At 40.0% G+C, this 27030-nt stretch overlaps 1 protein-coding gene across 1 annotated transcript in view; it reads right to left on the bottom strand.

Moving 5' to 3' along the window:
* The window catches only part of drosha (drosha ribonuclease III), a 117519-nt gene that overhangs the window by 23371 nt on the left and 67118 nt on the right, over positions 1–27030 (bottom strand). Inside the window, exons 24-27 of the mRNA XM_042510485.2 lie at positions 16747–16791; positions 12553–12710; positions 5239–5344; positions 2288–2429 (exon numbers count right to left, since the gene is read on the bottom strand). Of these exons, the coding sequence (XP_042366419.1) occupies positions 2288–2429; positions 5239–5344; positions 12553–12710; positions 16747–16791 (451 nt within the window). The remainder of the gene's footprint in view (positions 1–2287; positions 2430–5238; positions 5345–12552; positions 12711–16746; positions 16792–27030) is intronic.

The raw sequence follows: 27030 nt of genomic DNA on the forward strand, positions 1-27030 counted from the left end.
TCTGCTCAGCAGTCAGCAGGGATCAGTCTGGGAGAGGGCCAGTCGGCAGGCTTCCCACCCGCAAAGACTGCAGCATGTGTTCGACAGAGCCACACCAGAAGCACCAGAGAAAGGCTTTGAATCTGCTCCTCAGTGATGGCGTCCCTGTTTATACATTAACTCTTTTAAACCTGGAGCAACGTTGCTTTTCTTGTGCTGCTCTTAGACGCCTTTCAAAAGTACTAAAAACACTTATTCTTGATTTAATTGTTATTAATCTTCTTTCTTTCAGTTAGTTAACAATGAAATAGAATTTAGTTCTCAGTGTGTGCTGCACAGCTACCACTGCTGATAAACCTGCTCTCGCTGTGTTTTCAGTTTGAATTTTTTTTAATGCTTTATGAGACTCTACCTTCCAGGCCAACTGCCCACTCTAATTTGTATAATATCCTAAAAGCAAGACGCTAAGTGTACCAAAGCCAGGATGGATGAAATCACCACTGGACAATGCAGATCATTTTCCCTTCAGCTGCCAAATGCACTTTTTCTGCCATCCACTTATTTTACTGAGCATATTTTATATCGTGTCTTATTCTGTGCCAAAATTCTGTTAAAGGGATAGTTCTGGTTTGTTTTAAAGTGGTTTGGAGAAGCAAACAGGAGTACTGCCATGTAAGTTGAGTAATGTAAGAAGTAGTGAGGCTGACCTATGACCGCCAAAATCTAATCAGTTCATCCTTGGGTGCGATCGTTTGTGCCACATTTGAAGAAATCTCAAGAATGAATGGAACGGACAGACAGCTATTGCTGGCACAGATTCATAATAATGCTAAATACTTAGAGATGAACTGAATGACTTGAGGGGGAATCACACCAAGATGCATCGCGTCAGGTGCAGACGCTCCAAAAAGGCCTTGGTAGAGCATCTGGAAGAATGGCTGGGAGTGCCTCTGCTGTGTGCGCATACTGCACATGTGACTAAAAATGACACTGACAAACAGTGTGACTCTGTGCCTTTAGCTGAAAAGTTAAAAATATTTTAATTTTTATGCAAGCCCAAAGAACACCAGAAAAATGGGCCGCACAGCGGCAAGAAAGGAGCAGCCAACAGGCTCTGTACCATAAAGAAACAATGGTTTTGCTGGCAACGATTTTCTAGCAAGACGTCTCGGTGTGATTGGCCCTTTACCAACCAACCACTAAAGTGTGAAGAGCTGTTATTTTATAATTCAGAAAGATCATGAAGCTAAATTGTAACTAACTTCAGGCAGCAGTAGCTCTCTGGGTCTGCATGCATGCTCTTACAGTTAACACAGATGGCATCCGCTCTTTATCGGCCTCCAGTTTCCACAGAAGTTCCCCCCTTTCTCTTTTTTGGCCCGTTCAGTCTCCCTCGGCAAAAGTTCTTACTTTTGCATTCTCTTTGTAGTTTTATTGCCTTTTTTTGAACAGTTTCTTTTTTTATGTTATTTATGCTATTTAAAAAAAAAATCTATTTATGGATATAAAGCACTTTGGTCAACGCTGTTGTTTTCAAATGTGCTTTATAAATAAATTTGGACTGGACTGGACTGGTTTACAAGGGAATCCTGTTGTCTCCACAGTGAACAGCATATGAGATGGGAATTATTAAATTCTTATCCGGGGCGCTGAGATGCAGCGCAATGCACAGTTGCGCTTATGGATCGGAATATGTCAGTTCTAAGGCTGAGAAAATATAGCGCCAAAGGAGAGGGCTGTCTAACAGCAAGGTAAAGGGCTGAAAATAATCAGAACACAGCATTCACCTACACTGATATTGATTTTTTTTTGGGGTGGCTAAAATACCTTTTGCTGCTAACCCCCATCCACAGCAATACATAACTTCTGTGGCGATACTCCTGCCTGCTCCTCCAAACCGGGGGTGCTGACTGATAACTATTGTACATAATACACTGACAGTGGATAAGTACCTTACACAAGCCCACTTCAAAAAAAATGAACTATCTCTTCAGGGGTAGAATACCACAAGTAAGTTATTACTTGTAACAACAGCAGCTGGTTGAATCAAAAAGAAAAGAGAAAACCATCACTAACTGCTCCAGTCATACTGAGCACATAGCGAGCATCTCGCAGTGTCTGCAGCAGAGATGTGACTATGTTTGACATCTAACACAAAGGGAACAAAGAAATCAATAATGGTACTTCATGCTGCCATCTTAAACAGCGCATTCTGGAGAGACGAACAAGAAGGAGGTTGAGGAGGGGGTTTAAAGAGGTCTATAAAGATTTTTCTTCCTGCAAATTAATCTAAGAGACGTGTACATACACTCCAACAAGTCCGCCAGAGTCTTGGTGCGTAGCGCCACTGGCCGTTTGGTTTTGTCATTGGTGATAGCGAACTCCTGCATCCCCAGCTCCTCCGCCACTTTGGCCTGCGTTCGGTTGTTTACCAGCGAACTGCGGAGTAGCTGTGGACAAAACAAACAAAAGGAGCGTCACATTTTCCATGTCCACCTGTCAGAACTGTGCTCAGACACTACACACAGAAACATCAAAAAAAAGAGAAAAAAACACATGGAATAATTCATCAAAGACAGAAATGGTAATGCAGAGTAAATGTTTCAGGGAGATTGCACGTTGCTCTGTTAAATATTACATTGTGACTTGCAGCTTAGCGGATGACAACATGTTAGACCGGGTAAGGTACATTAACGTCTCTAAAAGGAAAAACACAAACATGTTAAATATAGCCACAAGATGCGGAAAAGAGCAAATAGAATGCAATATGACTGTCTGAATCTGTCTTGCTGCGATGTGCCCTCCTTCACAGTACACACGCAATCGGACCCACACACACACACACATACACTAGTTGAATAAGCACTTTTCTCCCCGATTTGAAATCCATTTCAGATGTACCCCATCTCGACTCTTGGGCATAGGCATTGCTGGAGCTTTCAGTCTCTCAAAGAAAGCTCGCTGGAAGCTTTTAAACGAGTGACGTCACGGCTTCCATCTATAAGGAATATCCACGAATAAATATCTAACTGCAAAGGTTTTTATTCAGGTTTGGAGCAGCTCAATCCCTCTGGCCTCGAGTAGTCGGTCTTCTGAAGAGAAGCGCTGAAGCTAAAATGAAAAGAGGGTGTTGTATTGCCATCTGTCAGAAAATGGACTTGCATGTTCAAAGTGTGATCATTTGCTTTGTACCTCTGTTACAAGGCGTGCAAGTTCGTGCACAGACACGCAACTTCATTTTTCAGACGCTTGACAGCTCGGGCAAAAAAAATAAAAAATAAAAAAAATCCACCCACAAAGATGTGTTATTGAAAACCACTGAACAATTTTGTCTCATGACAATACCCATCACAAGGAGTACAGTAAACATCCAGGCGCAGTGTGGGGTGAGGAGTGGAAGAGAGTTATTTTGTGGAAACAAGCAAAAGGGGAAAGGGGTGAGTGCCTGGCTGGCACTCGCAGACTCCAAGATTGATGGGCAGGAAGGAAGGTAAAAGAAAAAAAAAACAAAAAACACCCACATACACAAACACAAAAGCACAGCTGCAACTTCATCTCAGGTAAAGTCATGTAAGAAGTGGGGAACAGCAGTTCTGAGTAACTTCAGACAGCAGAGAGACAGCACGAAGATGGAACAAAGACAAAACACAGGTGCAAAGATGCAGACGTAGATGTAAAAAGTACACGCCTGTGGGTGGGAGAGGAGCCCGTCAGCCAGTGACTGTATTATGACATATGGTTTTAAGATGTAATATGTAACTTCTCCACATAACAATGTCTGAAAACAACTAAACAGATGCTATATTCTTTGTGTTTTTATATTATTCCAAATGTTTCCAACAACAGAATGTCACTTTAACCAAGTACATGGTCTGTGTGGCCTTACAGTGGTGTCACACATATTCGTGCATGCATTAATTTTTATTGATATAGATACGATTATCGAGAATCCTTAACGATCAGAGTCCTTATCGATACCACTATCGATACTTGCCAGAAAGACGAGGCGACAATACATTTTTAATAGAAGTGGTTTGGCTTTTATTGCTTACAAAGTCACTGTTTCTTTTATATTGCTGGAAAACAAACTTCTGAGCTGTATTATTCAGGTTTCTTGCCAAAAACTAAATTCTATTTTTCTTTGATTACATTTGAACACATCATGATGAGGTTTTATTTAAATTTGCCTAATAGTCATTTCACTGACCTTGAACACATCACAATGAAATCTTATGCAACCTGGTTTATTTAGTTAACCGGCTCTTATCCTGCCGAGTTCAACTTGGATTTCAACACTGGATTACTAGTTTTAACTGACGGCAGTTGCTAAAAAGTTTGGGTGCTCACCACTGCTGCTCTGAGTGGATGATAATGAAGGTTAATTTGATGCACAATGTTGATGTGCTTGGCCATGGAGGTTGTGTTCCCACCTTGCAAGTAATGATTTTGCAAAATAACATTAGTTAAAATGTAGCCAAACTTTTGACCTCTTTGTGCATTCAGCCATCCTCGCAGACAACCGACCAGCTTTCTTCTTCGCTTGGTTTAATACGTGTTGGTTGTATTCAAAAACTTAACTGGACAATCGATGTAAACAACGTGACTCGATTCAGATGTAATGTTACGTTATAGGACCCAAGGGACTCGACAGCAGTATCGATACGCTGAAATGTTATTGATTTTGGGTTTTGAAAAAAGCCGAACTGGGTCCTCAATAGAACCGGGTTTCGACCCCCATCGCTAATGTATTTATTTCTTTTTTGCCAATTTTTATAATACACTTCTAAGAGTTTGTTCCATTAACTGTATGTTTGAACTGGATTAAGGAATGTAAGTGATAGGAGGTTTGGGTTTTACGTTATCAGAGAAACATCACAGCAAGGAAATATCAGCTGAAGTCCCTGTTGTACCAAACCCAGTTGGAGAAACACTGATTTTAACATAAAACTGCTTTACTCAGTGTTTCTTTACCAATTCAAATCATAAATCAGTTTATTTATTCTTCATTCTCCCTAGGCTTTTTAATATAATGTGCTAAATCTACTTATTTCTTTCAATTTGTTGAACAATTATTTCCAAGTTGCTCTTTTGTTTTTAAAAAGGAAATTGCACCAATTTGCTCAGGGTTCAAAAGTTTAAACACTTGTGAAAGGAGTCTGAAAGCATCACAGAGAGGGATGTCGCTCCAGTTTTCAAAGGGTTAAGGGACCCCTAGCAGCATAAAATAACATATTATACGTTTGGGTGATATGATCTTACTGTTAAATGTCCTTCATGGTGGTCTGGGAAGTGGATGAAGAGGTACTCTGTGGCCACCAGCTGCATGATCGAGTCTCCCAGGAACTCCATCCTCTGGTTGTGGCCCCTGGACGAAAGGAAACAAGGATGAATGGACGGAGACGAGTGAGAATTAAAAAAAAGAGGATATAAGGGGAATGAAATAGTAGGGGTGAGGTGGGAGGACAGGGGGGAAATTGTGCAAAAAGAGGGGACAGGGAGGGTTTCACATGAGGTTATTCAGCTACACATCAGTGGGGCATGAAAGGCATCATGCTCTCCCGACAAATCTACCAGGCTTTTAGTCTTTTAACAGGAACGGTGGAGTCGGCTGATGTACATTTCACGGGTGGCCTCTGGGAACAGCTGCACTGACAGGCTGTGTGACAACTCGGAGGCTGCCTGGAGTAGCAGCCCTTCTGAAGAAAAACGCCGGGCTTTGATTGCAATTCGAATGGGGGAGAAAAAAAATAAAAATGCATGCTTACAAAAAAAAAACCTCTGGTATACCTGCAGGAGTGCCTGTCAAAATCCTAAGCCCATGAAAGCAGCAAGCGCAGGTTTACTGAACTTTCTACCTTCTAACAATTCCTCGAAAAAACCTAATGGCAGCACTGTGATGCCGCACATCAGTTTCCTGCCTTTCTCCCCATCAGTGAAAAGGCAGGTCATTAATTAAACAGAATTATAGATTAGCATTGCAGATGTGGGCTGGTGCTGTGCCAGGCAGGCAGGAAGAGTCGGTGGGGGGGTGAGTACAAGCGGGGAGGTATTCACAGCAGCAGCAGCAGCAGCAGCAGCAGCAGCAGCAGAGGTGCACACATCCATCTATAGATACGAGCTGCTCGCAGGAGGGGAAAGTCTGAAGATGAGAGAGAAAGATGCAGAGGTAGAAGGCGAGGGGGAGGCCGACATCAAAGAGGAAAAAAGGTCAAAGTTTATTGTCCGATTTCTGGTGCCTCTGCCTTTTATGAGCACATCTGAGGCAGAGATGTGAGCTTTAGACTCGGAGAAACAGCAGTTAGAGCATCTTTAGGGAAAGCTGCAACTGACAATTAGTTCTATTATTAATTCTTCTATTGATTGTTTTTTTCCTGCTGAATAAATGTCTCTTATATAACACATTGAGAGAAAAAAAAGCGCTTTACAATTTTCAAATTGTTTGTTTTGTCTGACCAACAGGCCAAAACTCAAAGGTATCCTATTTACACTGTTATATAACAGAGAAAAGCATATTCTCATACTTGTAGTCAGGCTTGGCAATATGGCCTATAAATAACACCGCAGTACTTTAAGGTTATATCGCTATACACAATATATACCTTTATATTCTGAAATCTCCTTTAAACTACTCTACTGACCACCAAAATACTTACTACTAAAAACACCACACTGAAAATAAAGTGAAATAATGTAATATTATAATAAAGTTATTGTTGTAATAGTTAAATTAAGTACTGTTGAAATACATTTAACAGTATTAAGTTAATTTAATTTAACTTTTAATTTAACTAAAGTTATATTAGTCAAAAAAAGAACTGTTAAAGTAAAGTCAAATAAAGTATTGTTACAATACAATTCTATTACATCAAAGTCAAATAAAGTACTGTGATACAAAAGTTGAAAAAAGTACTATTAAAATAAAGTCAAATAAAGTACTGTTATAATAAAGTCCAAAAAGTAGCTATGTTTAAGTTAAATAAAATTCTGTTAATAAACAGAAAATAAAAAAAAGTACTGTTTTAAAACAGGTAAATAAAGTACTGTTGTAATCAAGTTAAAAAATTTACTCTCATAATAAAGTTAAAAAAACTGTTATATGAAAATCAATTTAAGTACTATTATAATGAAATTAAAGCACTGTTATAATTAAGTTAAATAAATCACTGTTATAATTAATTGAAATAAAGCACTGTTAGAATTAAATAAAATTAAGAATTTCTATAGTTAAATTTCTAAAAGCGACACCATTGGTGTTTTTATTCTGTCAATCCCTGTGATATTGTCATTTCATACACCCCACATGGAACAAGCTGACATTCATACAGTATAATCAATATATTGCCCACCCCAGACAATGTTTCCATTAAAGGGAATTTACTTAAGAAAAAACTGAACTGATTATCAACAGTGTCATCAGTTACTTTGTTGTAATCACGTAATAATTGAGCTCTAATCAATCAGGAGTATCTAAAGAACAACAGTAAACGCCCCACCACCCTTTTCACTAACACAGCCTGCTTCCTTAATCACTCCTCACCCACGTTCTTGAAAAAGAGGGAAGAGGAGGAGGGAAAAGTCAATACATTAAGTCACTTGAAGTAAAACAGCAGCACTTTTAGAAGTGTACAAAAACTTTTCGCCAGCTGACATCCAAACGCATACCTCCGATCGTCAATTCTTCTTATTTATTTCATTACAGATTCAATAATGGGTGATTTTTTGAAATTAATGTTCAGTTTATGAAATGTCCGTCATGATTTCCCAGCCTACAGTGATGTCTTTAGATTGCTAGTTTTGTCCAACCAACAGTCCAAAAAATGTTAAACAATATTTAATTTACAACATTAAGCACATAATGTTAAGAAATTCTCACATGCAGAGGAAATTTTTGGCATTTCTGATGAATAAACTGCTAACATCATGCTTGATTCATATCCTGTCAATCATTTAGCTCTAGCCAAATGTAGTTTTTACATGAAGAAGCCAGCAGCCCTAATACCATTTGAATATCCAAATGCATTTAATGAAAAGGCGAATTATTTAGATAGATACCACAGATAAAAGAGAGCAGAGCAGTTAATGCAGGGATACAGGATAAACAGGAACTTGAAAGGCTGCTTCTTTATTTCACTCTGTCTTTAAGGTCCAGCACTGAGCTTCATTAGGAGGGAAGGGACACTGTCTGACGCACACTCCCACATTAAAAATAATCACAGAGCTTCTTAATGAAAACACTCTGCCACAGCACATGAGAGTGTGAAGAGGCGGAGGTTGTGATGAAGGGGGAGGGTGGTAATAGAGGAGGGAGATGGAGGCCGGTGGGAGGCTGAGAGAACTCCCTGTTCTGCCTGCACTCCAGCACTGCACATGTGAACACGTGTGTCAACAGGTTTGCTGCAGATTTTTCATCAACATCCATAGCATGCACACTGTATGTGAAGTGGGGGAGTGGAAACAGTTTGAGAAGGTGAAGTGTGAGCTAATTTCATGTCCAAAAGGATGAGGATGGGAATAGTGGGGCGACAGCGAGAGAGAGAAAAAAAAGGAAGAGATAGAGCGGGTCAAAGAGGAATGCGTTGCTGTGTGAAGCAGCGCAAAGAGCCATCCCTTATTCACTTCAACAGCAGAGGCACAATGCTCCAGTAAGGTGGGGGAAATTGAAGTAAAGTGTGGTGCCGAGGTCTTTATTCGCCTTTGACTTTGATCCAAAATACCTTTAACAGCCCCTCTGAGGAGGCGGCGACAGGCTGCCCGCTCCAAAAGAGCGGGCCGCTCCATCTTTTAAGGCCATTTTTCGTCTCGCTACTTTGGGAAATAACGATCTTGTTTCATATGTGCATGCTTGTGTGAGGTTGAAATTTGGAGACTGTAGCTACACTCTACAGAAGTGTTACTGGAAGTGGGTAAGTAACATCCAGTGTAGTTTTGAGTAAAGGAAAAAAGAAATAAATATGTTGTATGGTATGAGAATAAATTTTACTACAACAAAAGACCAATACAAACTCTAAATTTGGCTGAACTGCACAAAGCAGAGACATAATTAACTGTGTTTTCACTCCTGAGGAAAATACTGTCTTGACTTTAGAGTTACAGTATTAATCAGGGTCCCTGCAGCTTAAAGCAAGTTTAATTTAAGACTTTTAAAGACATTTTTAATGCCGCTCGAAATAAAATTTAAGACCACTTTTTCAAGAAACGCGCGTTGCTCTACAATAATAATCATCTGTGTGTGTATATATACATATACATATACATATATATATATATATATATATATATATATATATATATATCATGTGTTAGCATTTTTAAGACTTCTGAGAGACTGATTTAAGACTTTTTAATGCCAATTTAGGCCTTATTTTTGACTTTTTAAGGATCTGCTGAAAGCACGTTAATGAATGAAAAAAAAAACCTTAGAAAACAGAATACCTAATTCTTTAAGTAGAAAATTCAGCGAAATATTTTTATACTATATTTCACTGTTTTAGCCATAGACTTTTTTATTAAAAATGGACAACATGACAGCTCCCAAAAAGTAAAGCCAAAACATCTTGATCGGCCCCTGGTGGTAGGCTGCAGAATGGATGCAAAACTCTGCTGATGACAAACTATTTTTTATCAATTTAATTTTTTTTTCCAAGGATGGTTTCATTTGATGTAGTTCTTATCATGCTAATGTTTAAGTGTTAATATTTCAGGTAAGTTTGGTAATAACGAGTAATGCAATGCTATACGAAGGGGCTTTGACGTCATGATTGACGACTGGCATCACAGTGTGAACTTCCTGCCTTGAAGAGGAAGTGCAAACAGGGCTACAGATTTTGGCACAACTATCTGGTTGCTGAATCACCTCATTAAAGTAGTCTGCTTCATTCCATCTTGTTTAAATTCTGCACAATACTGTAAAGGAAACTTACTGAAATTACTGAACCTGATGGCAATTCATCATTATCATTACACAGTATTTTCCTGCTGAAATTGGTTGATATGAATGACTGTGATGCAGGTAATTTGCAGTGTTTGAGAATGAATCAGCAATGAGGTTTGTGTTATTGCTGTTTAAGCTTTTGAAAATTGCAATAGCCAGAACCGTTGCATCGGGCGATTTACTTCAACTTTCAATTGTGTGCAACCTGAATCTACTTTAGTGAAACATAATTACATGCATTAATGTTTCAGGTAACTACTCTCAAAGCTGGACAGAGAAATGCACTTTAATTCGACAAATAGTAAACTTGAAGAGAGATGAATCCTTTTTCACTAACAGTGAAATTCTTGCAACACCCGGCTCTTCCGCTGTGAGAGGAGATAGGAAGCCCAGCGCCTGGGGGCCACAGCTCTGCTGTCTGATAGTAGCCTCCGGTATCCACTGCCTCTAAACAGGGTCAGCTCCCTTCCTTGCTTCTTTTGCTGTCTTCTTCTAGGTCACTCTGTCCTCTATTTCTGCATAAAGTGAGAGGCCGAAGGCCAGCCTAGGTCCTCTCTCCTCATCTGCTGCCTACCTTATTGTCTGACCTTCCTTTCCGTTACGTGACCTCGTTCTTCTTTCCATCAAGACAGCGTGACCTACTTTGGTCTAACCTTTGGTCCTTACGGTCAGCCACCGTTCCTTTCCAGCTTTCAAATGAGTCTGCTCTATTTAGGTCAACCTGCCTTTGGCCACTAATGAACTAATGAACATAAATTATTCTGAAAATATATCAATTATTTCCCTTCGCTTCAGGAAAAAAATAAAACATAATTCTGTGAAATAAAAAATGCATTAGGTTTCATTTCCGTCTCAATATAGAGAGCAAAAGGTGCTGGATGTTATGCCATCAAGTTAGAAAATATTATTGATATCAACCTTGAGTTGGAAAGTCCTCAAAGTAAAGCTCAGTGGGAGACAAACCTGCGGACCTCTAATCGACTTCACTGACCATGAGTGGGTAGAGCTTTGACATTTAAGTGATGGATTAGAACAAATACAGCAGAGTACTGTATGTGAATGTGTGTACATGACACACACACACACACACACACACACACACACACACACACACACACACACACACACACACACACACACACACACACACACAGACAGACAGAGCAATGTCCTTGTGGCAAACCTTAGCAAGCAATTACAGAGTGCTGCCTGCCAATAAGATATCAGAGGTGTGCTGCCAAGGCTAATTTGCTTTAGCTGTCAAACTCACTATTGTGTTTTGTTGTAACTCTCTGAAGTGAGTTAAGCTTCCTTTGCAAATAACATTCTTACACTCAAAATCAGAAATGCCTCAGATTAGAGCGGTCTAATTAGCGAATACATTTCCGTATGAAAATAGCAATCGGTTAAACGGTACATTTATCAATCACAGAGGAAGGTTGAACCCTCACAGCCGTGGCATGTTTGTTACAAACAAGCAAAAGCCATCCAATCAATTTCTAGAAAGAACTGTAGGAGTTTGTAACTTTACTGGCTATTGAACAAATGACACAGCAGAAGGTGAGAGGAAAAACATCTCCAAAGTCAGAACTAAATCACCACAGCGCTGCTGTCAAAAGTTGCAATTAACAAGGAAAGAAAACCCAAAAACCAAACAAAAAATCAGAATACTGTAATATCATATGTATAATATGTGTGCTTGAATTAAATTTGGATAAAAAACTAATTTGAAAGAATATTTTGTATCTGTGTATCAATAATTTACCCCATGTTGCACTGAATTTGGGGAGAAAACTGTTTTTCTCACATGTGTGCACAGTGATTGGAGAACCCAAAACAGAGAAAAATATTAAAGAACTGAATCATTACGTTTGAAAATATCCGCCTCTCACAACTTCTGCAGTATAATCAAAGTCTCTCTCTCTCTTCAAAGCAAGACTCTACTGACAATAACAGTAATTTTACTGCTGAACTCGGTATTTGCTGCTTTGACACTGCCTCGATCAGTTAGTTCATTCATATTACTGAGTGACTGGTATTTTTTCAGATTTTTCAAATTTAAAATAAGAGATGTGGCTGCATTGCATGAAAAAGAGAAATTTTAAACCCTCTGCCCTGCAATACCCAGTGAATCAAAACCCCATTTCCCATGAGGCACTGAGTTATGGCCTCCTAGGTATACGCACGCTAAACATAAAGGGGACTTCATAGTCCCTTGAGCCCTCGAAACCCTTGGATTAGGGACTGGGCCAAAAACCAGTAAAAGAGGCTATCTTTCCTCAAGGATCTTTGAACTAAACATTCAAGGCTTCACTTTATATTCAGGCAGTCTCACTGACTGCAAGAAAATGTATAAGCTGCAGGGGGTACACATAATGATGATGTGGGAGAGGGAGGCTGCCACATTCACAACAGATAAAACAATTTCAAATGCTCGACGTATGATAAAACTCCCAGAATCTCAGATCATATTATATATTGTAATGCACCGTGCCTCATCACCTCTGAAGGGAGCAACAGACAAAGTCTGGCTACTTCTGCAGCCTCCCTGCAAATTACATCTGGCCAACCAGTGCCTCACTTTGCATTTTAATTGGCTGTAACTCCATTATCAACAAACAAACACTGACACTTGCACTTACAGGGTGAGGTGGTTGAAGCCCACAGTCCTCAAGGTGAAGGCTCTGGCCAGGAGACGCACATGTGTGAACAAAACTCCGATAGAGTCCTCGAAGCTGGTCAGTTTCTGGAGGACGGGGGACGTCTCGATCAGCTGCCTGTCCGTCTGAGGTTCCTGGACCTGAGCGAAGAAAAAAAAGAAGGGTGTGAAAGGTTGGTGACAAGAACGTGGACCTGCAGGGTGTCACAGTCATTAAAGAGCACAGGTGTTTTAAAAAAAAATTAAAAATTCAGTTAAAATTACGTTTGTCAGTGTTGACTGCAGTGCGATTGAAATCTGCAGTCTTCAATCTTGTTAATCGCAATTCCTGTCTTTAAGAGGCTGTACAAGGATGATGATACTGGTATCATGTGAAACTAGAAGAGTGAAAAAATCCAGTGGTACCAACCACAGCATGAGATGGAAAAACGGCATGGCTATTTCACAGTGGTCCCTTGACCTCTGACCTTAAGATATCTGAATGAAAATGGGTTCTGTGGGTAGCAGTTTTAAGCAGTTTTTAGGTCATTTCCCTGTTATTGTTGTTTTTTTGTTTGTTGTCCAAATTGTTATTTTCTGCAAATTTTCAGGTTATTTTCTGTCTGCTTTATTTTTATTTTATTTATTTTTTTTTACAAATTTCTTACAAATTCCTGGGTCATTTCCTCTAAAGCTGCTCACTGCCTTCTTTCCATGTTTTTTTTTCTTAAGATTATTTTTGGGGCTTTTGCCTTTATTAGATAGGACAGATAAATCCAGAAGGTGGGAGAGAAAGGTAACTGCATGCAGAAAAGGGCCGAGTTTGGAATTGTACCCGTGGCCCCTTTTTTCCATGTTTTTGGAAGAAATAAAGCCAATTTGCTCAGGTTTCAAAGGGTTAAACAAAGTTTTCCTTTTGGGGACACAGTCTGCAGGGAAAAAAAAGATATTATATTGCAAAATATCGCAATTTTCAGCATATTGCAAGATAAAATAGTAATGATGCATCGTGACTCAATTATTGTAATAATAGTGTACTCTGAGGAGTCTGGTAATTCTCACTCCTAATGAAACGTATTGTTTTTATTCATAGAGCAGGTGATGTTATTTGTATTCATCCACAGCAGAGAAAAGCCAAACCAAATATGTGTCCAGTAATGACCAGCGTGACCACTTCAAGGATGCTTAAACCAGACACACACAAAAACACTTGCTTTCTCAGTGAAGTCGTTGCACATAAGAGCGTCAAATAAATTCCTTAAATGAAATGAACCTCTGCAGTGTGTGCTGCTTGAGGGCCTGTTTAGTGTGTGTGTTATTACTCTGCCTCAAAACAAACTCTGATGATCTGCAGCAGATGGAATCTCTTAGTCATTAAGTTTTAAGTCAAACAGCTCGCTTTTCTCTCTCTTTCTATATCTGGTGATTCAAACGGTCAATTAATATCTCTGGTGACTCAGTCGTACTGTAGGTCTTTGTAAGGCACAGACTATCACCGACTCCCAGCCTTGTGACTTTGATAAGTCTTGAAAGAATAGTTTTCGGTTGTGGAAATTGCTGCGGATTACGTCTTTGACGTTGGCTTCGGGGCTTGGTGAGTTCGGGGGGTAGATGGGTTCAGCGAAAAAACATGCGACCCGATTTAACTACAGTATTAACTCGTGTCTGTGCTCATTAGAAAAAGAAATGATATGCTATGAAAATATCTGCATGCGTGTTTGTTGAATCAAGAGATATCCTTATGGGCGCATTAATTAGACTGCTAGAAACATCTAATTGGTCTCTGCGTGGTACAACTGTAAGCTTGACCAAGACATCTTTTCCAAGGAAAACAGAAACATTGAGCCACATAATTTCATGTGGACATTCAAAAGGAACTAAAGCACATTAAATTGACTCTGTAAGCGAGCTCCATTTAGCCGAACATAGAGTGCCTCAAAAATAAGAATAAAGAAAGCTACATTCAAGGCTCTCCAGGGGAAGACGGCCACTTTCGTCATTTTCCAGTTTCTTCTTTGTCCGTGTTTTTGTGAAGAAATGACGAGTAAACAGCTTTCTCAGAGTCTCCCATGTCAAGCCAGTGTGCCGCGCAGAGATGTAGCTTTAAACTCAGTATTTTAATTGGAGTGCTGCCGGTAATGTCATGGTTCCATCTTCCAATATGTCCTAAGAAACATTTCATTTCTGCCTTTTTCCTCCCTCTGTTAATTAACGAAAGGCGTTTAAATGTCATGCATCACAACTAACGGCATCTGACGAGTTCAGCCCCTCACAGGCGCGAGCTATCCTTCAGGGGGAATGGCCAGAAGCAAGGCTTCAAACGAAGTGAAGAGAGAAAAAAATCAACAGCAGTTATGAGAAAATAAAAAAAAAAAAAAACACTTTTTGAAATGGCTTCAAAGCATCACTTTCAGCTCAGTCCAGACAGAAAGCAGAATCAGAGCCGAGGTCTTTTGAGGGCCCCAAAAAAGCTTAACACTCATGAATCTCCCCAATAAACCAAAGAAAAAATTTGAAGGTAAATGACGTTGCGGTGAATTATTCTGGAGAGCTTCAGGGTGATGATGCGCTGGTGCGAAGCGAGCAAACACGAAAGACATAAAGATATGGCTGTCGACCACGAAGCATTCCACCGTGCTCTGTGGGGCACGGCGACGGCGGCGAGGGTAATGTATGCGTGTATGCCAAAGACGGGCGTACGCTTAATTACCCACGCCATGGCGAGCTGCCATGCCGTCCGCTCAAACCTCATTAAGACAGCTCCTCTTTCACCTCCGTTTTGTCATCTTGGTGGGCAGTGGGGGTGGGGGGGGGCACCTTGTTAATTCTCAGCAACAATTTTGGGCATAATGTTGCCAAAACTCCTGGGGGCTTTCGTCAATTATAAAATATATAATGAAATAAATAACTGATGAAGGGATTTTCCTTGTGTGAAACTGCTTAGATTATATCATCTCCAGCCAAAAGGTCAGGACGCTATCAAGCTACCAAGAGGTTGGCACAATTTAACAGGCGTTACCCCACTGACAGGGGACCACCCTGAGGAAACCTCAGACACGCGCACTGTGTGGTAATGAGGCCGCGGCTCAGAAGCGGCTAATGACTACTCATGCAGCACACTGTGGAGGCTTCCCCTCGCACCACAGAGCGGTTGTAGGGCTGACCCCAGGACTCCACCCTGACCGAGGTGCCCACCGCTGGGCCCTCCGCTGCGTCACTCACCAGGAAAACAGACTGCTGTACAATGGGTTTATTCTGAGCACAAAAACATCCGCAGCGCTCTGTGGATCCTCTGCATTCAGGGATGAAGCATACAGGGTGAGGGAGCAAAGACAGGGAAAAAACAAACATGTACTGCATGCAAACATTATTTTTTTTTGTGCCAAACATGGATATGCAAAAATGTACATATGAGGATGCAGCGACACTCGTGCACACTCGGGGAGATGAAGAGAATAAACTGCTTAAAGACGAGTCTCGGCATCCGCACAAAGAAACACTTTCTCCACACAAACACATCAGAGAGAAGGATGCCTGACGGTCCCTGGAGGCCCCATGTGATTCGGGACTGTAATCCTGTTATGGCATCTTTGATCTCTTCTTCCAAATCCTAATTTCAAACAAACACTGTTGACATGTTCAATGTTTCTGGGCAGATCATGCAAAGCAAAGAACGGCAGAACAGAGAGAGAGAGAGAGAGCGAGGGGAGACAGAGGGAGCGATGATGGAGAAGGGGAGAATGATGCTGGAGAGAAAGAGGCAATGGCAAGGAGGAAGAGAGGGACTGGGGTAAATGAAAAAGCGGATTAGGGTCTCGATCAAAAAGGGGAACAGCGAGACACAGGAGCAGAACAATGAAGACTAGTGGAGGGATACTGGGGGGCTTGTGACAGCTATAAAGCACCCAGTCAGCCTCGGGCGAAATATCTAACAGCTTGCCCACCTCTGTTAGAAAAAAAAAACAAAACGCACGCACACGCACACGCACGCACGCACACACACACACACACACACACACACACACACACACACACACACACACACACACACACACACACGCACACACACACACACACACACACACACACATTCAGGCTGGAAAACTTCAAATGCTTTTGTGTTTGGGGTGAGTTGAGTTTTAATGAGAGGCACCGCAGCCCAAAATAAACATCAATAATAAAACATCTCTTAACCAACCTGCAGGGGATGTGGTGGGTAGTTGAGCCAGACCTCCTGTAGGCCCTGCGAAGACAGAAAAGGAGGGAAAGAGAGATGAGTAGTCGGAGGAAAGAAATTACAGTGCCCCCCCCACCCTTAGTGTGGGGGTCATCTGTGCAAAAACAACATTTCTACTCTAACAATACCTAAACGGTATAAATAAACATTTTAAATGATAAACTGCAAAAAATAAACATGGTGTGATATTGTAAATAGCAATTACAGCCACTTGTGTGTTTGCTCCACAAAAAAAAGGTCCAGGCTTCAAAACAAAACATTGTATGATAAGGTGGATTTCTAAACATTTCTTTTCTTAGATTTCATCAGCCTTGCGCACTTTCTGTGATGTAATGGTGGTGCTAGTTTTACTGCCGTCGATGATGGACAGGGAACCTTTACACTGACCTAAAGTTCTGACTTTAGTCCGCACAAACGAGGAAAAACCTGAAAATTGTTAGTTAAAAGAACTAAAGGCTAAACAGACTGTTGTAATGTCAGCCAGGGGCGTTGTAGTGGGGGGAAAAGTGGGACCCAGGGCCCCATGAGGAGAAGGACCCTTGAATAAATAATATATAAATAAATCTGTAAGAGCACTTTAAATATAATGAAAATAATTATAAGTATAGTTTTCTTGCCATTTTTAACCATTCCGTTTTTTAATAATTATCCACCATATTTAAAACCAATGTTCAGGTCATTATCTTGTCACATTTTTTTAATTTCTTGCAATTGGTGTGACATTTCTGACATTTCACATCTTTTAAAAGAAATCAAAGCAATATGCTCAGGATTTAAAGGGTTAAACAGCTTGTAAAAGGCATCTGAACGCAGCACATGAAATATATTTACGTGTGTGTGTGTGTGTGTGTGTGTGTGTGTGTGTGTGTGTGTGTGTGTGTGTGTGAAACCTGTGGAAAGGATTTGGAATAAGGGCAGGTGGGATATGTGGATACAGAAGATTAGGGAGATTTGGTTCGATTCGTGTTCTTGTTGTATACCTTACACGTCAATCACAGAGCAGTTGATTGTGCCATCTTAGCTTTGCTTTTGCTCAGTGTCCCAATACTGGTGTAAAACCAGTGAAAAGAGGTGAGACAGAAAGATTTTGAGGCAGAGATGGCAATGATGTGCCACAGATGGTTCAACGTCGGGGACAATCCACATTCCTTTGGTCCACGTGCTTTCGGGTGTCATCAGCAGCCCCAATAGGGGGGCGATGAAATAACGGCAAATGAGACAGCATCTCATTTTCAGACCAAGAGGTCTGTCTATCGACCACCCACCGGGGAGCAGCGTGGGGGAGGGTGGGGATGTGGATTTGAGCGGAAGGCGAGGGGTGTTGCGGTTTGGGGGATGGTGGGATTTGGCTTTGAGAGGTGTGTTGTCTCTGGAGACACACACTGACAGAGCTGGACTCCCTTTGCCTCCCCTGCCTGTGGAGAGAAATATGTTGAAGATCAACATGTTTCCTCAACCCTGCTCTGAGGTAACCACACAGGATGGAGCGGCAGAAAAGACTGAGGCTGAAAAATAGACAGCACGAGAAGCAGAGAAAGAGAGAGAGAGGGAGAGTAAGCTGTGGCTCTCAAGTTGTTGCCAAGGACAACGCCAGTCAGAAGCAGTTTTGGGCCTGGGGTCTAATGTTGAGTGAGTCATCGCCGTGATAGAAATGTGGCGAGGGCCTCTAAAGTACAGTATCACTCAGGTGTTTAAAAGGTTCAAGGAGATAAACCTTTAAAATGCGGTGCTAGCCCACGGGGGGGTTGTGTGTGGTCAGCGGCATCGAATGGGCGCCTCATCTTCCCAACCCACCCAGCTGGCAACCCATCGCCTTGAGCAGCCGATGAAAAATTCATGAACGTGGTCAATACATTTGAGCAAATGCTTCCTTTTTGTTGCTTGTCTCCAAGCCTGGGACTGGAGTTGAAAAGCACTGAGTAAATGGCAGGTATCAGGTCAACACGGAGCGTGCTCGTCAATACCACCGCTTCGACGTACACTGTAAAACTGATGAGCTGATTTTACAAAATCTATGAAACAGATTGCCTTGAAAAAGGTAAGAAAATGTAACTGTGAGTCTACATATAACTAAATATAAAGATACTGGATTGGATGTTGGACAGAAGTAACAAAGCAACAATAATGAATTATAATGAATGAACGTAGATACTTAAAAAAAGAAAAACAAAAGTTTTTCAAGGCAATCAGTTTCCTAGATTTTTTTTGAGAAAGAACAACTTGTCAGATTTTAGTGTCGTGATTTTGCCAACTCACAATTTCACATGAACGTGATGCATCTAAAGCATGAGATGCACGCTGGCATGTAGAAAACGAGGAAGAAAGGGAAGAGACCAAGAAGAAAGCAAGAAAATTAACAAAGAGAGAGGAAGTGAAGTACACACAAGTTGCTTCAGGTTGTGATCGAGGCTTATGATTAAAATCCATCCACAGGGCGCACGCGATCCGCCCACATGCTGTATATAGACCCGAACAGCTAATGTTTCAATTACAGCCATTCCAAAGACAAGGCAGACAATGATTAAGCCAGCATCGAGTGGGGATTTAAGAATAACAACAGTTTTTTTTTTTTCTCACGGCTCTCTCTCCCTCAGCACGAGGAAGGTATAATTACTGGGGGAACAAATCATCATGTGCAGCAGCTGAATCCCAGCCATTTCGAGGATGGAGCTCTTGTGCTACAAACAAAAAAAAAAAAAGAAAGAAAAACATATGCAAACATGTTTACTTGAATGTCAACGGCCTCCCCATAATGAGAGTTGAAATTAAGCGCAAAATGAAAGGCAACTTGGTGAAACCGCCTATGATCTCCGTTTTAAAGGTGGGCTTCAATCAGTACAACCCCGAGGGAGTCGAGGCACGCCGCACATACTCCAGGCTCACAAGCCAACCGTGAATAGTCAACACCACTACAACCTCTGCCCACACGCTCCCCCCGGGATTGTTGGCCATCCATGATTGGGACATAATGGTGCTCTTCTCTGACAAGGTCCAGTGCTCCTTGACAAATTGGTCTCTAGCTACAGGCTGCCAATCAATCCATCAAACGTAGTCCTGCAGCAGAGAGATCGATAAGAGATAGCGTCGCTGATCAATACCAACATAAAAGCAGCCCTAAGTCCAAGACGAAGGCTTCTGTCAGTGAATAGTCAAGGTGATCTTCCACATATCACGAATTTAGACTCTATTGTGAGGTCCATCACGTGATATAGGGTCGAGGCGAAGAGAAAAACTTTCACGGTGGGCAGAAAACTCTGCGTGAATGGAAACTGGTAGGTGAATATGCACATGCATTCATCCTCCACGCTATTACCAAACCAAGGACACGGTGCAGAAGGCATACATGCTCTCATTCACACGACAAAGCATACAAACTGCACACATTTCAACGGAGAGTGGAAAGAAGACGAAGAGGTGAAGAGCAGCTGAGTGAAAAGTATTGTTTGAAGTTTACGTGTCAGAAAACAGAAATTATTTTCAGAAAAGGCCCATGTCCAGTGGATGTTCTTATAAAAGGAACATGAACAAATAATGTCTATGCAGGAAGAGCTTGTTTGGATCCATCTAACAGACAGAGGGGTCAGTGCTGCTGCAAGCCAGCCAGGTGACCTTAGTGTGGAGGGAGGCGCCAGCCAGTCTCTCACCTGTGTGAGCATGGAGGCCTAGCACAGTCTGCCGGTGCCCCAAGAGACCAAGAAGAAGAAGGGAAAGTCATGATGATGAAACACAGTTAAACATGATTTACTGGCAACTTCTGCAAAGCCACTAAATTCCAAAGTTGTAGCAGCACTGTTCAAAAGAAACATGGTCGATTTTCGACCAGCTTTGTATCAAAACAATGTGGATAGGAGGGGTGAAGGGAAAAAAAACAACAAACAAAGTATTGCAATATTTTGCATGGCAACACTGTACCAATACACAGACGCAAGTATAAGTACTAAGTATTGATTTTTTCATAATATGAATTATTAATACTGCAAATTCAAATTAAACTTTTAGTACTCTACTACAAGGTTCCTACAGCTTACGGCATGTTCGATTTAAGACTTTTTAATGCCACCAGGGATGAAATTTAAGACTAATTTTACAGTAATCAAAATTGAAAAAAATAATGAAATAAATCAAATGAAATCAAAAGAAAAATAAAACAAAAACAACAAATACAAAATTAATTTTAAGGACAATTTGCCCAAATGTTTGTTAGAAAAAACCTTTCAGTCATGCCAAAAAGTTACTGGGAGATTCCTGGCTTTTTATGAGAAGTTGTTGTTTTTTCTAATTTTGTTTTTTAATTTGATGTTAGCATTTATTTTGAGATTTTACAAAGCAATGTCAGAAAAAAAAAAAAAAAAAAAAATATATATATATATATATATATATATATATATATATATATATATATATATATATATATATATATATATATATATATATATATAAAATTGACATATGAGTAAATGAACTGTTGCTACCTTCTATTCATCAAATCAGTGCAGGTAAGGATGCAGTGCATTCTGGTAATTGTAGGTTTTAGACCCATTGAGCAAAAGTGTCCTTTTTCTCTGTTTTCTCTGGTCATGTAGCACCAGTTAAAAGTATTTGCATCCCTCTAATGCATAGACATCCTAGTTTTATTAAAAGGCAATCTCTTAAGCCGTGAAATACTTCTTTAAGAACATCAACGTCTACAGAAAAGGTTGAAAGATTTAAACTGTTTATATTCTCTCCTTGAGTCAGTTGAACGCAAACTACCCTAAAACCCTTTTTAGCACTTCACCCAGAAGTGAGGGAGGTAGAAAGAAGGCTGTGATGCTTAACTACCAAGGGAGACAATGGCAGTGCCATGGTGACCATCTCCGTTGTCACAGCAACCTTTGCTTAATTTGGTGTGCGAGCCTGTGGGGTAGTGACGGTGGTTAATAAAAGCCAACAGATTAGCCCGTGGGTAACTCTTGAGATCATCATTATGATGATTGCTCTTCAGAAAAGACTCTCCCCTCGGGACAGCGTGGTGGCACCGACATCTTTTCCAGGCAATATTGCACTGCTGTTGAGTCCAGGTTGGGAGCAATCGAGCAGCTCCCCCTGAAGAAGTTGCTTCCTGCCTCTCTGCTGAAGCTTTAATAACCTCCACAGTAACATCATTAGCAAATTAGCATCTATTGTTTCCTCCGGGCTTCTGTGTGCAATGAAGCTAGATTCCATCCTCGACGAGAGCCCTGTTGTTTGGGAACTGGCGCCGGCAAAGGTGATATGTTGAGAGAAAAACAAGGGGACGGAAATAACTGTTGCGCTCCGGCCATGAATGCCATACCAATTACAGAATAAGAGAAGGAGGGGGGGGGCACTGCTGTTTGTCTGGCTGGGTCTTGAGGTGGAAATTACATGCATGCTTTGTCTTAGGTAGTCAATTCTGAATTCTACCTCCGGAGTTGTGGAGCTTTTGTGTTGACTTGTCATAAGAGGACTGGAGCAAAACATCTGTGGGGGTAATGACATCCTGCAGTGTCAGAGGGAGGAAAGAATGGAAAGACAGAGAAAACAAGAGGGAGCAAAAGAGAGACACCAGCCAGCATCCTGTTGTTACAGAGAGAAAAGGAGCGTATGGGATTGATCGCCCATGTGTGAATGGAATACCGTACCGACAAATGGGAGCAGCAAAACCTTGCAGGGCGTGATAAAGGAAACTGTAGAGTCCCTCAATTCTGCATTGCTTCTCATTAGTTTGGTAATGTGCTGTGCAAAGACCCATTCTGACATGGTAAACTAGAAATACAGCAAGGATTCAAGCGGTCCTGAAAACCACAGAAATGCTATTTCACCTTGTGTCCGTCCATCTCTCTGGTCTGCCCCCACAACTCCCCACCCCCACACCCATCATCACCACCCGGCTGGTGTTTGGCTTTCTGGTCTGTGTCCATCTGTCTCCTCTCAGCTTTGTATGACAGAGCAGCCATCAGGAGGATTCAGCAGGGGGGTGACAAGCCATACTATTTCAATCCTCAGTCAGCATGTCTCAAAACCCTCAAGCCAAAGTTGAAAATCACTCAACTTTGGTTTGCACAACTTCTCTTGGGAATCTCAGTCACATGCAGCCTAACCAATTCACTCCCTCAGCATCCACAGCAGCACTGCATTAAATATGTGATCTTACTGTGGTTCTACTTTACAGTTGGGTTAAGCATAATGACTGCGTTTAATGGCTTTGGCTGTATTTTTGATTGATATGAACTATAAAGTTGTTTTTTTTCTTTTTTTTTTTTGTACAACTTGTACTGTAGAGAGCATTGCTGCAGTACTACAACTGACATGATTGGCTGTCAGATTGGAGGGGATTGGTGGCATGTCGCCAGCCATTTTTTTCACGGAGCCATCCTATATAATGTGCGCAGATACATGGGGCCTCATTACATAAAAACACCTGACTGCTTATCTTAACTTTCAAAAACAGGAAACAATCCTACATTCTAATTACAGAAGAAATTCTCAAACTCGATGCTGTAAGACCTCCTATCTTAACTGATTAAATACTAACTATAACCGTTCATTTGATGACTGAGGTACATTTTCTTCTCAAGTATTTGAAATTATTATAGAATGCCTTAGTGAACTTTAACCCTTTGAAATCTGATTCAACATTACTTTTCTTGTGCTGCTTTTAGACGCCTTCACAAGCATTTAACACCTTGACACCTGAGCAAATTGGCTTGATTTCTTTCAATAACATGGGAATAAATAAAAGAATGTTCAACAAATGGCAAGAGATTGGCACATTTGGGAAGTAATTTTAAAAAAGCTGAGGAAAATGTCCAAAACAAACTATACCTTCTAAAGTTGCTCATTGTTTTAATACAAAGCTGGTTAAAATCTACCCTTTTAACTCAGGACAGTTCTATATTAGCTAAACTGCAATCCTAAAATAGGAGAGGATTATTTTTGCAAATTCATCTAGGAAAGATGTATCTGTTATACCAAAAATTCTCTGTTTGTTCTGTGCAGAATCGCCTGGTTGACACAAGGAAATCATTAAACTTTATCTGAAACATGACAGATGCCTTTATTCTGGCTTTGAAGGCCATATACAAAGGGCTGTTGAATCATGTTCTTCATCCTTTTCAGATTTGAAGAAAGTCATTCATGCTTTCATTACTTTTATATTGACCACTTTAATTCCTGTTTTTCTGCATAAGCTGCAAAGCCCGCACTCATCTCTGGCAGTTCAAAATGCTGAAAAGACACTTTATAGAAGAACAAAGAATAGAGATCCCATATCAAACATTTGGCCATCCTTTTAAAGGCTCCCATTAGGTTTTAGAATTGATTTTAAGACCTTGCTTTTTGCTTGTCCTTATTCACAATTAATCTAGGATCCTGTGATGCGGTTTCATTGTTATTATTCTTAGTACACAAAATACAGATTGATTTCATCTAAGAATGACCAAAATTTATATCCATAACACACTCTAGCTGTGTTTGAAACCATTCCCTATGACAGAAATAGTGCACTGTACAGTGTGTTCGCCATTTTGAAGAAGTGTTTGAATTCTCAGCAGTTTCATCCACTATACAGTGCACTGTAAAATACACACGATGCACAGCAAATTTGAGTTTGCATACATTGTACCCTACATTTACTGTTGTAACCAAAGTGCAAAGGGTTCAAGTATTTCCAGAGGAGGAGGAGAATGGAAGGAGCTGGCGCAAATTTTGTATTAGTATTAGCATTTTCTGTCTTGAACACTGGCAGCCTAGTTTTTGTATGTTTTGGGAAAATTGGAGAAGCAGCACAGCTGCAACACAACTCCAATGTGAACGTATCAGCTTAATTATTATCGATGTTTTGGTATTTAATGCCTTCATGATAATAAAAATGGCATCATAAATGTTCACATTGGAGCGATGAGTGTGTGTGGCTTCCCCATTTTTTACATGTGATATAAATTTTATTATAAAATGTATTTTGGGGATTTAACAGAAAACATAACATGCAACATTGATATAACCTCCCTTCATCTGAACTCGGTTTGTTTACATGGTAACCGTCGTGCCACTGTTTCGCAAGAATAGCGGGCACATCTAATGATGCAATGATGTTCAGAAAATTCCAGTGTAGTGTCCAAATCTTGTTCTTTCGCTATATAATTCACTATTTAATGCACACTACACAGAGAACAGCCTCTGAGTGAATAAGTGAATGTTTTCAAACACAGCGTCTGTCTTTATCCTTTCTTTCCTTATTGCACATGGATGCTGCATCTGGAAATTCTATCATAAGCGTGCCTTACTTTCATCTGTTGTCTCTGAGTGACAAAAATAAATAAATAAATAACAGCAGGTATCTCTTTTAGCTATGGCATGTTGATGCGATTAATGCTGCTGGTTTATTTTGCATTAGAAGACATCTTTGTGAGTGCATCTTTCTCTTTGTATGTTGACTACAGCATTTAACAGACATATAAGCGCTGTAAGCCATCCTCTGCCTGTTCCAATATACGCCACGCTGCTCTTTATAATAAAGTTAATACTTGAAATGTCGTACTTTTTTAAAATCCACATCTGTTTAGTGACTCCACAAAGTCAGTCTTTACAAAGGAATCTTTCATCACACAAATAAAGACCTCCAATTCACGACAACTCAATAATTTGATAACTGCTGTTGACTTAATGGCCAGAGGGTGACAGTGAAACAGAACCAAGGTCATTTCAGCTCTCCACGTGGAGGCAAATACTCTACAGTCTGCTTTCAAACCCATGCACAGTGGAAGAGACTCAGAGTATATTTAACAAAGCATGGAGACAAATCAAGGCCAAATGTTTAAAAAGTTAAAAAAAAGTAAACAAAAAGATAAAATTTGAAATAGAATTATTGGCTGATTTAATGGTCTGAAGAAAATCATTTAATCATATAAAAATATATAAAATTTAGTGTATTCCCACTAATTTTTACTGAAGAATTTTTAAAACCTTACAGGAACTTCTCTATAATATTTCACCTAATTTCAATGACTTTATTTAAGTACTTCAGAATGGGTACGCCACCTGTTTTGAACATTTTATGATTATGATTTAAACAATGGCCAAAACAATGTAGACTGTAAAATCTGACCAGCAGATCTTACTTAAAAAAATCTTGGAAACTGACTGCCCTGAGAAAGGAAAGTAAATATAACCATTAATTTTAATGAATGATTACTTTATATTTAATTACTATATTTGCTGAAAATTTAGATAAGATAATCCTTTATTCCACAACGGGGAAATGCATTATTACAGCTGCATAAAAAAGCATAAAAGAACAATATAAATAGTATAAACAAGACACAAAATGCAAAGTTAAAAAAAATATATTCACACTAGTTGCACATTAAAATTGCACAGCTATAGTTTTGTGAAGTTGTTGTAACTGCAAAATGAGAAGTCGAATTACCTCGTTCTTTTATAAGTATCAGAAACTTCAGTACACCAAGTTAGTCTGACTTACCGTGATCATCACAAAGAGGATTTTGTCAATGATGAAGTTAATACAAATACGACTGACTAACTTGTAACCAGCAAAATACAGATTTATAGCACAGTAAACTTAGTTTACTAAAGTTGCTAAAAACGTAGAAATATTGATTCAATTAAACTTTTTTTAAGTTGCAACAACTTTACAAAATTAACTAAATATATCAACATTTTAAGTAAACTTTTTTCCTATATTTTTTAAATATAATCAATGTCAGATTTTAATTGTATATTCAAAACTTTTCAAAATATTCCATTGATTCTAAACCATTCCTAAACCTGGAAAACAGATTTTCAATTTTTTTACAGGAATGTCATGGCCATGGGAATCCTGGTATTAATAGTATTATAAGTTTTCAGCAAATTTGTTTCCAGAGGGATGATCCCCAATTAATGACAATCTTCCTCAGCTGTTTTGCAGTATGAGGTTTTCAAAGATTTTGTCCTGAAGCCTCTGATCTGATCTCTCAAAGACTACCGGTGATGATCAAACATGTTTGATAGATCGCCGTGTGTCCTGCAGTGTGGGAGTCACCAACGGAATCTCAGACAAACACCCTCAACAGCCAATTAGACCAAAAGCCTGCTGCTACATACTAGATGTGCTGCAAGTTATTTAATTGACTCATAACATTTGTTGCCAAGATAAATGCAAATACTGATCCATTCATCAATTATTCATGCCCACTGATCCCACACACACACACACTCAAACAATAGCAGGTGTCCTGCTCAAAA

The sequence above is a fragment of the Plectropomus leopardus genome, chromosome 21, assembly GCF_026936395.1.
Source record: "Plectropomus leopardus strain MGB_pleo_1.0 chromosome 21, ASM2693639v1, whole genome shotgun sequence".
NCBI classification, from domain to species: Eukaryota; Metazoa; Chordata; class Actinopteri; order Perciformes; family Serranidae; genus Plectropomus; species Plectropomus leopardus.